At 46.0% G+C, this 14844-nt stretch overlaps 1 protein-coding gene across 2 annotated transcripts in view; it reads right to left on the bottom strand.

Annotated features, from left to right (window-relative positions):
- Positions 1-14844, bottom strand: part of nav3 (neuron navigator 3) — a 360827-nt gene that overhangs the window by 146586 nt on the left and 199397 nt on the right. For both annotated transcript variants that reach the window (XM_080191445.1, XM_080191444.1), the window contains exon 12: positions 1102-1221. In XM_080191445.1, the coding sequence (XP_080047571.1) occupies positions 1102-1221 (120 nt within the window). The remainder of the gene's footprint in view (positions 1-1101; positions 1222-14844) is intronic.

The raw sequence follows: 14844 nt of genomic DNA on the forward strand, positions 1-14844 counted from the left end.
TCACCTGTCCAAATATCCCCAAGTGTCGCTCAGAATGAAGAGTTGTCTCTTTCTGCTCTGTGAAGTGCCTTGGGATGTTTTATGATGCTGAAGGCGCTATATCAATGTAGGTGATTTCTGTGGTTGCTTTGTTTTTGGCCAGTCAAACAAAACTATACGCTCAGACTTATTGTGAAGTAGGAACTCTCCCCAGTCAGCAGGTGATGCTAAGGGGAAGTGACAGAATTAGCAAGTGATTAAAATGAGCCAGTTCCATTAGTCACTGTGTTCCTGCCAGGTCCCTTGGCATCCTTCACACGCACTCTCCAATACAGAGCTCCCAGTGTCAGAACAATCAAGAATGGTGAGCCCCACTGGTCTGTATGAACCACAAGTCTTATTTTTATTATTTGTCCAAGGGATGTGGGTATCGCTGGGCGGGCCAGCACTTACTGTCAATCCACAAGAGAAAATGTGGGAAAATCTCAGCAGATCTGGCAGCATCTGCAAGGAGAGAAAAGAGCTGACGTTCCGAGCCCAGATGACCCTTTGTCAAGATGCTGCCAGACCTGCTGAGATTTTCCAGCATTTTCTCTTTTGGTTTCAGATTCCCGCAGTAATTTGCTTTTTTTTGTCAATCCCCATTTGCCCTTGAACTGAGTGTCTCACTCGACCGGTTCAGAGGGCATTTAAGAGTCAACCACGTTGCTGTGGCCCTGGAGTCACGTGTAGGCCAGATCGGGGTAAAGACGGCAGATTTCCTTCCCTAAAGGACATTAGTGAACCAGACGGGCTTTTCCAACAATGGTTTCATCATCATTAGACTTTTAATTCTAGACTTTTATTGAATTCAGATGTCACCATCCGCTGTGGTGGGATCTGACCCGAGGTCAACGGAAATCAAGGTGCAAAAAACACAACTTGCACAAATCAAGCAAATGTTCCGATGCTCGCACGGTGTGTCCAACACACTCCACAGGAAGAGTTCCATTAAACTCAGACTTTGTCACCGGAATGAGTTCCAAAGCATTATACCCCCTCGTTCATACTTCCAAAGTCCTCCACATGAGCCAATAACAGAGGTCATGGCCATTTCACTCAACAGCTGTCACCTTTTCTTACCTATCAACATCCCCCGAAATATCCGGCACGCCTCTTTGTATGACATCGCGTGTGGCTGATATGTCTGGGATGCGGTTCACGCTGCGAGTGTACAGGTTCAGGCCTCCATCCGTCATGTACCTGAGGGAGAGCAGAAATGATTAGGAACGTCCCCACTGCTCCAAAATTCTCCAAATCACCAAGAACACCAACTCAGAAAACCCACTCATCAAATCACAGAATAGTCCAGCACAGGAGGAGGCCATTCAACCCATCAAGTCTGGTCTGAACTTCTCCCACAAACTGGTGAGCACTGATTATCCTGGAAAGTTGGGCTGAATACGGGTTTAGAGGCAGGAGTCTGGAAACTAATGGGGAAACTCAGCAGGACAGTTTTGTAATATTGTCCAGACACTGGCTGTCACAGGAACCCGCTCCACAGAGACAGGCAGCCAATCAAACCAATTAAATCCCCAATTGAGAGCAATTTAGAATATTGTATTCAATTCTGGTCACCACACTGCCAGAAGGATGTAGAACATAGAACATTACAGTGCAGTACAGGCCCTTCGGCCCTCGATGTTGCGCTGACCAGTGGAACCAATCTAATGACCCTCTAACCTAAACTATTCCAATGTTATCCATATGCCTATCCACTGACCATTTGAACGCCCTTAAAGTTGGCGAGTCCACAACTGCTGCAGGCAGGGCATTCCACGCCCTTACTACCCTCTGAGTAAAGAACCTACCTCTGACATCCGTCCTATAATTACCACCCCTTAATTTAAAGCTATGTCCCCTCGTGTTAGCCATCACCATCCGAGGAAAAAGGCTCTCACTATCCACCCTATCCAATCCTTTGATCATCTTGTATGCCATCAATTGGGTCTCCTCGTAACCTTCTTCTCTCTAATGAAAATAACCTCAAGTCCCTCAGCCTTTCCACATAAGACCTTCCCACCATACCAGGCAACATCCTGGTAAACCTCCTCTGCACCCTTTCCAATGCCTCCACACCTTTCTTATAATGCGGTGACCAGAACTGTATGCAATACTCCAAGTGCGCCCACGCCAGAGTTTTGTACAGTTGTAACATGACCTCACGGCTCCGAAATTCAATCCCTCTACCAATAAAAGCTAACACACCGTACGCCTTCTTAACGACCTTATCAACCTGGGTGCCAACTCTCAGGGAGCTATGCACATGTACCCCGAGATCTCTCTGCTCGTCAACACTACTAAGAGTCCTTCCATTAGCCCTATATTCTGTACTCCTGTTACCCTTAAATTTGGATGTGGAGGCTTTTGAGAGGGTGCAGAAAAGATTTACTAGGATGTTCCTGTTGAGATTTTCCAGCATTTTCCCTTTTGGTTTACCAGGATGCTGCCTGGTCTGGAGGGCATTAGCAATGAGGAGAGGTTGGAGAAACTTGATTTGTTCTCACTGGAATGACAGAGGTTGAGGGGCGACCTGATAGAGGTTTACAAGATTATGAGGGGCAGGGACAGAGTGGATAGTCAGATGCTCTTAGGGTAGAAAAGTCAAGTACTCGGGGACACAGGTTTAAGGTGTGTGGGGAAAACTTTAGAGGAGATGTGAGAGGCAGGTTTTTTACACACAAGGTGGTGAGTGTCTAGAACACGCTGCCCAGGGAGGGGGTGGGAACGGGTACGATAGCGGCATTTAAGGGGCAATTGGACGAATACATGAACAGGATGGGAATGGAAGGATATGGACTCTGTAAGTGCAGACGGTTTTAGTTTAGACAGGAACCATGATCAGCACAGGTTTGGAGGGCCGAAGGGCCTGTTCCTATGCTGGACTGGTCTTTGTTCTTTATTGTTCACATGGGCCCCTCGCTGGGTCAGCATTGGCTCAAAGGAAGCCCAGAATATCGGACATCTCAAAAGTAGACAGTAAAAGCATCGACACAAACTACAACAGAGCTGGAAGGGAAAATAAACAAAGAACACACTAAAACAACCCGCTACTGGTGCAGTCACAGCACTGAAAAGAGGGTCAAAGATCTGAAAAAGATTAAACAGTGAGCGGGAAACCCCAATATTGAAGGTGAGGAGTGACTCGATGGTTAGGCAGCCCTGATGGTTTCACGTTTCTTTGGCAATGTTCCTTTAAATCCAAACAGCGACTGAACAGCGTTCCAGGAAAAGATAAATGAGCAGAAGAAACTGCAGGTCACCCTCCTTCCTCTGAGAATCATTGCTTCAATCGACCAATGTAACTGTTTGAACCAGAAACCTTAACTCTTTCACTGCCACACATCATCCCTTGGCTTTGAACAAACTGCTTCTGGCAGTAAATTTAAAGTAAAAAGTCTGACAACAAGGGCATTCAGCCTCTGATCTTCAGATAAGCATTCTCCAAGGCGGCCTTCACGACACACGACAGCGCAGAGTCGCTGAGCAGAGACTGATGGCCAAGTTCCACACACATGAGGACGGTCTCAACAGGGATCTTGGGTTCATGTCGCACTATCTGTAACCCCCGTGACTTGCCTGGGTTTGCAAAACCTCACTTACTGTCCTGTCTGGAGACAATACACATCTCTGTAACCTGTGATCAGGGCTCCTTCCACTCACATTGTCAGCCACTTTAGGACTTGAACAGCAGGTTAGGTGTAAAGATTTGCATTCTAATCAGTAATCTGTAAACTGTCTGTGCTTTATATGCTCTGGCTGAGGCCAGAACTCTCCATTCACCTGACGAAGAGGGAAACCTCAAAAGCTTGTGCGTTTACTATCAAATAAATCGGTTGGACTAAAACCTGGTGTTGTCAGACTTTTTACTGTGTTTACCCCAGTCCAACACCGGCACATCCACATCATGAGTAAATTTAAAGTCATGATGTGGATATTTATTCATGTGAATTGGGTTTGTGTCTTCATATGCCCTGTTTGTGATCAGAGCTCCCACTGACCTGACGAAGGAGCAGTGCTCTGAAAGCTAGTGGTGTTTGCCACCAAATAAACCTGTTGGACTTTAACCTGGTGTTGTGAGACTTCTTACTGAGTAAAATTAAACCCAGACTGAGATCAGGATTGGTGTCCGTGAGTAATGAACTGAATCAAAGAATCACACAGCGAGAAGGATGCCCAGCCAGCTCTGTCTCGGTATGTCCAGCTGCCTGCTCTGTGCCTCTGCCAGCTCTGTGATAGAACTCTCTGATTAATCCAATTCCCACCTCTCCGTGGGGTACCCTGCCAACGTGACACAGACAACGGCGCAGGGAAGAGGTTTGAGACAATCAGCCACACACAAAGCAAGGCACGTGGCCAAATGCTCCGTTAGAAATGTTTTCAGGAGAGATGAAGGGAGAGAAAGAACAAGCACACATCCTCAGGATTTCTCAGTGCACTTTACTGATGCAGCAACCAACGTTTACACAGCAAGATCCCATTAAGAGAAATAATATCATAGTCCACGCAATCTGTTATAGTGGCTTCGTGTGAGGGAGAAATGGTGCCACTGCGGGGGCGGGGGGTGGGGTCTTTTACACCCACTTGAGACACCAGGGTGATAATCATCTCACTAACACACTGTTTCCTCAACATGAACAGGGGCTGCAGTAAGAACAGCTCATTGTTAACTCGCTGCCTGTAACCCACCTGCTGTGGTTTGTCAGGGGCTAGCATTTTCCCTCGGAGTTTTTGTTGATGTGGGGCTGCTTTATTTTACTGATGTACTGAGCCACACAGGTTTGCGAACATCAAGGGGCGCTCACCTGATGAAGGAGCACTGCTCCGAAAGCTCGTGATTCCAAGTAAACCTATTGGGCTTTAGCCTGGTGTTGTGAGACTTCTTACCATAAAGGAGCTGATTTGTGTATGACCTGCACAGAGATTTTCAGATTCCACCACACATAATTTACTGGAAACGCTGAGATTGATCTAGAAGCTGACAGTTAGGCTGAAATGGGCAGGAGCCTTATTATAATATTAAAGTGAATGGTTTTATTAGCGACAAACAGCATGGTTTTGTATGAGGGAGGTCATATCTCACTAATTTAATTGAGTTTTTTGAGGAGGTGATAAATATGATTGATGAGGGAACAGTCTTGGATGTTGTCTACATGGACTTTAGTAAGGTATTTGACAACATCCCTCGTGGCAGGCTGATACAAAAGGTTAAATCACAGGGGATCAGCGGTGAACTAGCTAGATGGATTCAGAACCAGCTTGGCCATAGGAGACAGTGGTGGAAGGGTGTTTTACCGAATGGAGGTCTGTAACCAGTGGTGTACCACAGGGATCAGTGCTGGGAGCTCCGTTATTTGTAATATATATTAATGACTTAGAAAAAGTGCAGCTGGTCTGATTAGCAAGTCCGTAGATGATACTAAGATTGGTGGAGTTGCAAATAGTGATGAAGATTGTCAGAGAATACAGCAGGATATAAATAGGCTGGAAAATTGGATGGAGCAATGGCAGATGGAATTTAATCCGGACAAATGCGAGGAGATGCATTTTGGTAGATCCAAGTCAGGTGGGAGCTCTAAAATAAACGGCAGAACCATCAGGAGCACAGACACACAGAGAGATCTGGGAGTACAGGCCCACAGATCCTTAAAAGTGGCAGCCCAGGTGGAGAAGGTGGTGAAGAAAGGATATGGCAGGCTTGTCTTCATCGGACGGGGCATCGAGTATAAAAGTTGGCAGATTATGTTACAGTTACATAAAATATTGGTTAGGCCTTATTTGAAAAAAACTGTGTCCAATTCTGGTCGCCGCACTACCAGAGGGATGTGGAGGCTTTGGAGAGGGTACAGAGAAGGTTTACCAGGATGTTGCCTGGTATGGAGGGTATTAGCCATGAGGAGAGATTGGGTAAATTGGGATGAACCTGTATCTGACGTTACCATTGCAGATGTCAGAGCAGCTTTCTCAAAGGTCAACCCACGGAAAGTGACTGACCCGGACGGGATACTCAGGCGTGCACTCAGATCCTGTGCGGGTCAGCTGACGGGGATATTTACAGACATCTTCAACCTCTCTTTACACAATCTGAGGTCCCTATCTGCTTCCAAAGAAGTACCAAAGAAAAGCCAAGCAGCCTTAATGACTATCGTCCTGTGGCTCTGACATCCATCATTATGAAGTGATCGAAAGGCTGGTTGTGGTATGAATTAATTCCAGCCTCCCAGACTATCTGGATCCACTACAGTTTACCTACAGCCGCAACAGGTCCACAGCAGACGCCATCTCCCTGGCCTTGCACTCAACCTTAGAACACCTGGATAACAAAGACATCTATTTCAGGCTCCTATTTATTGACAACAGCTCAGCCTTCAACGCTATTATTCCCAAGAAACTCTTCTCCAAACTCCATGGCTTGGGCCTTGTCACCTCCCTCTGTGACTGGATCCTGAGCTTCTTAACCCACAGACCACAATCTGTAAGGATTGGCAAAACACCTCCTCCACGATCATCCTCAACACCGGTGCCCCATGAGGCTGTGTTCTCAGTCCCCTCCTATACTCCTTACACACCTATGACTGTGTGGCCAAATTCCCCTCCAACTCGATTCTCAAGTTTGCTGATTACATCACCATAGTGGGTCAGATCTCAAACAATGAGGAGTACAGGAATGAGATAGAGAATGTGGCAACAATAATCTTTCCCTCAGTCAATAAAATGAAGGAGATTGTCATTGACTTCAGGAAGCATAGAAGAGAACATGCCCCTGTCTACATCAATGGGGACGGAGTAGAAAGGGTTGAGAGTTTCAAGTTTTTAGGTATCCAGATCACCAATACTCTGTCCTGGTCCCCCCCATGTTGACACTATAGTGAAGAAAGTCCACCAACGCCTCTACTTTCTCAGAAGACTAAGGAAATTTGGCAAGTCAGCTACAACTCTCACCAACTTTTACAGGTGCACCAGAGGAAGTGTTCTTTCTGGTTGTATCACAGCTTGGTATGGCTCCTGCTCTGCAAGAAACTACAAAACGACATGAATGTAGCCCAATCCATCTCTCAAACCAGCCTCCCATCCATTGCCTCTGTCTACACTTCCCACTGCCTTGTCAAAGCAGTCAGCATAATTAAAGACCCCACTCTCTCCAGACATTCTCTCTTCCACATTCTTCTGACAGGGAAAAGATATTAAAGTCTGATACAAAAGATGGTATAAAGATATGTAGAGGGACAGGTAGTATTGAGGAAGCAGGGGGGCTGCAGAAGGACTTGGACAGGTTAGGAGAGTGAGCAAAAAAGTGGCAGATGGAATACAATGTGGAAAAGTGTGAGGTTCTGCACTTTGGAAGGAGGAATGGAGTCACAGACTATTTTCTAAATTGAGAAAATGCTTAGAAAATCGGAAACACAAAGGGACGTGGGAGTCCTTGTTCAAGATTCTCTTAAGGTTAACGTGCAGGTTCAGTCGGCAGTTAGGAAGGCAAATGCAATGTTAGCATTCATGTCGAGAGGGCTAGAATACAAGAGCAGGGATGTACTTCTGAGGCTGTATAAGGTTCTGATCAGACCCCATTTGGAGAATTGTGAGCAGTTTTGGGCCCTGTATCTAAGGAAGGATGTGTTGGCCTTGGAAAGGGTCCAGAGGAGGTTCACAAGAATGATCCCTGGATTGAAGAGCTTGTTGTATGAGGAACGGTTGAGGACTCTGGGTCTGTACTCATTGGAGTTTAGAAGGATGAGGGAGGATCTTATTGAAACTTACAGGATACTGCGAGGCCTGGATAGAGTGGACGTGGGGAAAAACTAGAACCAGAGGGCACAACCTCAGGCTAAAGGGACAATCCTTTAAAACAGAGATAAGGAGGAATTTCTTAAGCCAGAGAGTGGTGAATTTGTGAACTCTTTGGTGCAGAAAGCTGTGGAGGCCAGGTCATTGAGTGACTTTAAGACAGAGATGGATAGGCTCTTGACTAATGAGCGGATCAGGGGTTATGGGGAAAAGGTAGGAGAATGGGGATGAGAAAAATATCAGCCATGATTGAACGGCGGAGAAGACTCGATGGGCCGAGTGGCCTCATTCTGCTCCTGTGTCTTAAGGTCTTATGGTCCTATACATCACATACCAACTGACTCAAGAACAGCTTCTTCCCTGCTGCCATCAAACTTTTGAATGGACCTACTTTGCATTAAGTTGATCTTTCTCTGCACCCTAGCTATAACTGTAACACTACGTTCTGCACCCTCTCGTTTCCTTCTCTATAAATGGTATGCTTTGTACAGCGCGCAAGAAACAATGCTCTTCACTGTACACTAATACAAAATCGTTCTCCCTGGAAAGACAGAGGCTGAGAGTTGACCTGATAGAAGTTTATAAAATTATGAAGGGTGTGGATAGGGTGCACATTTGGAAGCTTTTTCCCAGGGCATAAATGACAATTACAAAGGGGCAAAGTTCAAGTTAAGGGGGGAAAGTTCAGTGGAGATGTGTGGGGCAAGTTTTTTACACAGAGGGTGGTGGGGGCCTGGAATGCAAGTGAGGTGGTTAAGGATGCCATTTAAGACTTATCTGAATAGATGTATGAACAGACGGGGAATAGATGGATATAAGTGGCTGGTCTAGATAGCACAACGTGATCAGCACAGGCTTGGAGGGCCGAAGGGTCTGTCCCTGTGCTGTACTGTTCTTTGTTCTTTGTAAACCAGGATTAAGTGCTGCATTTGGCAACCAGATTCAATAACTAGTGAAATGTAACTGATGCTATCATGTATAAAATTCAATAGCCAGTTTGCACACAGCAAACTCTATAATAGTGAGCAGATAATCTCTAATTTAGTTATGTTGATTAAGGGATAAGCATTGTCCAGGGCACCAGGGGCATTCCCCATTGGGGCAGTTATGTCCAGCTGAGGGGGCAGATCCAAAAAGTAGCAACTCTGACAGTGCAGCACTTCCTCAGCACCGCACAGGAATATCAGCCGATGTTTGACTTCAATTGCATTGACACAATTCACTGCCACTATTGGAGTCTTCATTCTAACGTTGAGGCCACCCACATGAAGTGAGCTATACCACACCGTGGTTCGGATTCCTTCTCTGCAGCCTTGTATTTTATCAGGTGGGAAGGAGTAACAACACAAAGGCTTCCTTTTACACGAAGCTCAACCGCAGATCTACAAAATCCAATCCAAGGCTATAATTCTCCCAAACTACCCGTCCCTGTAACATTCCTGATCCAAATACAACAATTTAAAATATAAAAACCAAGGACAAAGGTCACCTAGAAACCCTGTCCCCAAACAACGAAACACAGTGAAAGTGCTCTCGCCAAGGTCAGTGCTGACCCAGGATGAGTGTACAGTAGCAACACAAGATTAAACTAACATTTCACCCTCTGTCAATAAATTAAGACTTGTATTTCAATTCCACCTTTCACAATCCCTTGACATCCCTAAACTCTTTATGCTGAACTTGTTGTAATGAAAACCCGGCCACTAATTTATTTTTATTCATTTATGGGTGTGGGTGTCACAGACTAAACCGACATTTATTGCCTATTCCTTGTTACGTTTTTCTCTGTAACTGATTCCCCCCGATCCCCGATCCCACCAACAGCCCACCAATGCCTCTCCTTTCTCAGAAGACTAAGGAAATTTGGCATGTCCGCTACGACTCTCACCAACTTTTACAGATGCACCGTAGAAAGCATTCTTTCTGGTTGTATCACAGCTTGGTCTGGGCTCCTGCTCTATCCAAAACCTCAAGGAACGTGAATGTAGCCCAATCCATCACACAAACCAGCCTCCCGTCCATTGACTCTGTCTATACTTCCCGTTGCCTCAGCAAAGCAGCCAACATAATTAAGGACCCCACATACCCTGGACATTCTCTCTTCCACTTAAAATCTGAGGTCGCGTACCAACCGACTCAAGAACAGCTTCTTCCCTGTTGCTGTCAGACTTTTGAATGGACCTACTTTGCATTAAGTTGATCTTTCTCTACACCCTCGCTGTGACTGTAACACAAAATTCTGCAACCTCTCCTTTCCCTATCAAACGGTATGCTTTGTCTGTATAGCGCAGAAGAAACAATATTTTTCACCGTATACAAAAACATGTAACAATAATAAATCAGATCAAATCCTGGCCTGGTCAACCTGCCAAGTGCTCTCTCTCAAAAGCTGTCCTCATTTTCAACACCAGTATGACATAAAACTAAAAAAAAAATGAAGAAAGGGTTAAATTTTATTTAAGGCGACTAGGAAAATTTCACAGTAACATTGCAGTGTTAGTGTAAGCCTTACTTGTGACTAATAAATAAACTTTAACATCATTGAACCAGATTGTGTGGCTATTATCACATTGCTGCGTGTGGGATCTTGCTGTGCACAAACTGGCTGCTGCCTTTCCTGCAGTGAATGAGTGTCAGCACTGCAAAATTACAGATTACTGGCCAAGTTTCACTGCAACAGTGAGTCCAATTCCAGGTGCCACACTTTGGAAAGGACGCCAAGGCTGTGGAGAGGATGCAGAGGTGGTTTACCCAGATGACTGGTGAAACTGGGATGGTTCTCCGTCCAACTGAAGTGGGAATCACAGGAGAGGTGTTGAAAATTCTGACAGAGCAAGGACAGGCAAACCGATCCCTCGGGAAATTGGGCCAACAACCAGGGGTTATACATTTGAGAACGAGCGAGAAGGATTTATTTTCTTGCTGAGTTCTGGAATAGACTGCCTGAAATGGTGGTGCTTTCAGAGAGATTCAAAAAGAACTCTGATCACTACTGACAGGGTCACGGGGAAGAAGCGAGGGTGTCAGCTAGGCATCGTTCTGAAAGTTTGGAAAGGTTGAATGTTCTCCTGCTCTGTAAGATTCTGTGACACATCTTTAGCTGTAAGTGCTTTGGAACGTCCGACAGTGATGGAAAGCACTCGATATAAATGGATTTTTAAATGGTACTTCACTCTGCACTCACATGCCCCTAGCCCAAACTCTGCTAAATGTTGCCTCCCTGCTGCTAGGTATAAATTGCAGGGTGCAGAGAGTTTAGAGTTGCCATGGTAACGAGGAAGGTGTAGGCTCAGGCTGGCACAGTGAATAACAATGATCTCACCAGCCTCCGCTATTGTTATCTCTTCATATTCTGTGAAGGAGCAGCTGTGAGCAGGCGGGTAGCTGACCAGACTGGCAGCTCAGTTTGAGGGATCCGGAACAATCTTCAAAGTAGAACGAGAGCCGTTTGGGAAGCTTTGTTTTCCAAATGCGGTGGGGTGAAATCCCTTTCTTAAAAGGGTGTGATTACTGAAGACAATTGGAACTTTCAGCACAGACCAATGGAGACTTGTTGTTTTACTTCATTCCTGAGATGTGGGTCACAGAGTCACGGGCCAGGATTTTCCCAGCCCGCTCGCCATGGGAACCGGAGCGGACCATCGGAAGGTCTGCGGATCTCGGATGGGATTGTAGGGTTTCAGGATAAGGAGGCCCTAAATTCCTGCCCATAGAGTCATACAGCGCAGAAAAGGCCATTCAGCCCATCGAGTCTGCAATTGATACCATTAATTACCACTAAAGTAACACTAATTCCATTTTCCAGATCCTTGTGTTGCCGGCTGGGCCAGCACCTGTTGCCCGTTATATTTGAACTGAATGTCTCACCTTGGCCATAGTTAAGAGTCAGCCACATTGCTGTGGCTCTGGAGTCACATGTTGGACATTAGTTGGATCTTACTGTGCTTGTCCCAGTCCAACATCGGCATCTTCACATCATGACATTAGTGTGAACCAGATGGGTTTTTCTGACAATCAACAATGGTTTCATGGTCATCAGTAGATTCTTAACTCCAGAATTTTTTTTATTGAATTCGAATTCCACCGTCTGCGGTGGTGGGATTGGAACCCAGGTCTCTAGAACATTAGCTGAGTTTCTGGGTTAACAGTCTAGTGATGATATCTCGAGGGCCATCCCTCACCATGTAGGCCAGATCAGGTAAAGATCGCAGATTTCCTTCCCTAAAGGACATTAATGAACCATTTGGGTTATCAGCTGTCCCCGTCACCATTCCTGAGACTCCAGCTTTGGGAACTGAATTTAAATTGCACTCACTGTACCTTTAAGAAGCTGTATATTGACATCACTGTGCTTAAGGCTGAAGGGTTAAAGGAACAGCCTCAATGTTAGATATTCAGTGTTGCCTGTGAGCCTGACTACAGATGATCATTGCTGTCTGTCACCCTGTATCAGTCAAGCTTCATGTATATTCCCTGACTCAGACACACAATGTGTAAGTTAGGAGCACAGCTAGGCCGAGGCCTGTGCAGAGATGGATAGAGTCGCTGTGAGTAATAAAATTTCACAGCACCGTCTCCAACCAGATCCCTCGTCATTCTCAATATCTGCCTTAGCATCAAGACAGCTCCTTTGAGAGTCCACATTGAGACCCTCAGCAGCACACTGTGAGAGAACACAATCGCTGCTAGGGCGGGATTTGAACTTTCCTCCCCAAAGCCTGGGCTAAGATACACGATTCCCAGTCCAGGGACACTGGGTCGGATCTTCAACCTTGAGGAGGGTAATGGGAGTCGGGAAGATCCCTGCCTCAGCCCATCCGCCTTGGGGGAGAATCCAGGGGAGGACAGGATTCTAATTCTGGCGGGGTGGGGTGGGAGGAGGGGTGTGGACTGTAATCAGCCCAGCCAACCAGGGTTCAGAGGCAGCATCCGGTTGCTGATTGTCCAGGCAGGCTGTTTAAAAACCCTGAGGGACTTCACAGTTATCATAAAAAGGTAATGATTTCTAGTCCACATCCCTCACCTCCCCATGTCCCATCCATGCCATCTTACCCCTCCTCATCACCCCCCTGCCACCCCTCCCCAAACCCCCATGGCTGCTCCTGATCCTGTGTTATGATGCAGTCTTGACAGAGGGCCCAGAAATCCATTAGAATATTGCAACACCTGAACCTTGTGGAAAAAATTGCTTATTTGACAGCTCTGGGTTCATGATTTCTGCTGTCAGTTACACAGTGATTATTTACACAAGATTAAATGGTTTCAACTACTTATAGTTTCTACTATTGAAACTTTAAAGGATCAGGAAGATTGTACTTCAGGTGGGTTGAATGGCGTAGGCATTAGGGGCCATGGTTGGTAGGTGGAGTACCGTGACTTGGCATGGGGGAGCATGAGAAGGACCTTCTGAACTTACCTTTCCAAAGATTTCCTCGTGCAAACTATGGTTACGCCTCCTCCGCAGTATCAAGAACTGCAACTCTTTGTAAAGTTGACCCAACTCAGTGAGAACTGGGGAGGACTTGGACACACCCTCAATGGAGCCGGTGGGGGGCAGGAGTGAACTGAACCATTCCCCAACATTAAAAGACTCTACTGAAAATCTGAAATCCCAGGAATACAAAGAACAAAGAAAATTACAGCACAGGAACAGGCCCTTCGGCCCCTCCAAGCCTGCACTGACCATGCTGCCCAACTGAACTAAAACCCCCTACTCTTCTGGGGACCATATCCCTCTATTCCCATCCTATTCATATATTTGTCCAGACGCCCCTTAAAACTCACTATCGTATCTGCTTCCTCTATCTCTCCCGGCAGCGAGTTCCAGGCACCCACTGCCCACTGTGTAAAAAATCTGCCTCGTACATCTCCTTTAAACCTTGCCCCTCACACCTTTAACCTGTGCCCCCGAGTAATTGACTCTTCCACCCTGGGAAAAAGCTTCTGACTATCCACTCTGTTCATGCCTCTCGTAATCTTGTAGACTTCTATCAGGTCTCCCCTCAACCTCCATCGCTCCAATGAGAATAAACCAAGTTTCTCCAACCTCTCCTCATAGCTAATGCCCTCCATACCAGGGCAACATCCTGGTAAATCTTTTCTGTACCCCCTCCAAAGCCTCCACATCCCTCTGGTAGTGTGGCGACCAGAATTGAACACTATATTCCAAATGCGACCTAACTAAGGTTCTATAAAGCTGCAACATGACTTGCCAATTCTTGAACTCAATGCCCCGGTCGATGAAGGCAAGCATGCTGTATGCCCTCTTGACTACCTTCTCCACCTGCATTGCCACTTTCAGTGACCTGTGTACCTGTACACCCAGATCCCTTTGCCAATCAAAACTCTAAAGGGTTCTGCCATTTACTGTATATTTCCTATTTGTATCAGACCTTCCAAAATGCATTACCTCACATTTGTTTGGATTAAACTCTATCTGCCATCTTTCCACACAAGTCTCCAACTGATCTATATCCTGCTGTATCCTCTGATGGTCCTCATCGCTATCCGCAAATCCACCAACCTTTGTGTCGTCCGCAAACTTACTGATCAAACCAGTTACATTTTCCTCCAAATCATTTATGTATATTACAAACAGCAAAGGTCCCAGCACTGATCCCTGAGGAACATCACTTGTCACTGCCCTCCATTCAGAAACACACACTTCCACTGCTACCCTCTGTCTTCTTTGACTGAGCCAATTTTGTATCCACCTTGCCAGCTCACCTCTGATTCCATGAAACTTCACCTTCTGCACCAGTCTGCCATAAGGGACCTTGTCAAAGGCCTTACTGAAGTCCATGTTGACAACATCCACTGCCCTACCCTCATCAATCATCTTCATCACTTCCTCGAAAAACTCGATCAAGTCAGTGAGACACGACCTCCCCTTCACAAAACCATGTTGCCTCTTGCTAATACATCCATTTATTTCCAAGTGGGAATAAATCCTGTCTCAAAGAATCCTCTCCAATAATTTCCTTAACACTCATGTAAGGCTCACCAGCCTGCAATCATGTGGATTATTCTTGCTACCCTTCT

This window comes from Carcharhinus amblyrhynchos, chromosome 6 (genome assembly GCF_965287045.1).
Source record: "Carcharhinus amblyrhynchos chromosome 6, sCarAmb.v2.hapA, whole genome shotgun sequence".
In the NCBI taxonomy this organism is placed as follows: Eukaryota; Metazoa; Chordata; class Chondrichthyes; order Carcharhiniformes; family Carcharhinidae; genus Carcharhinus; species Carcharhinus amblyrhynchos.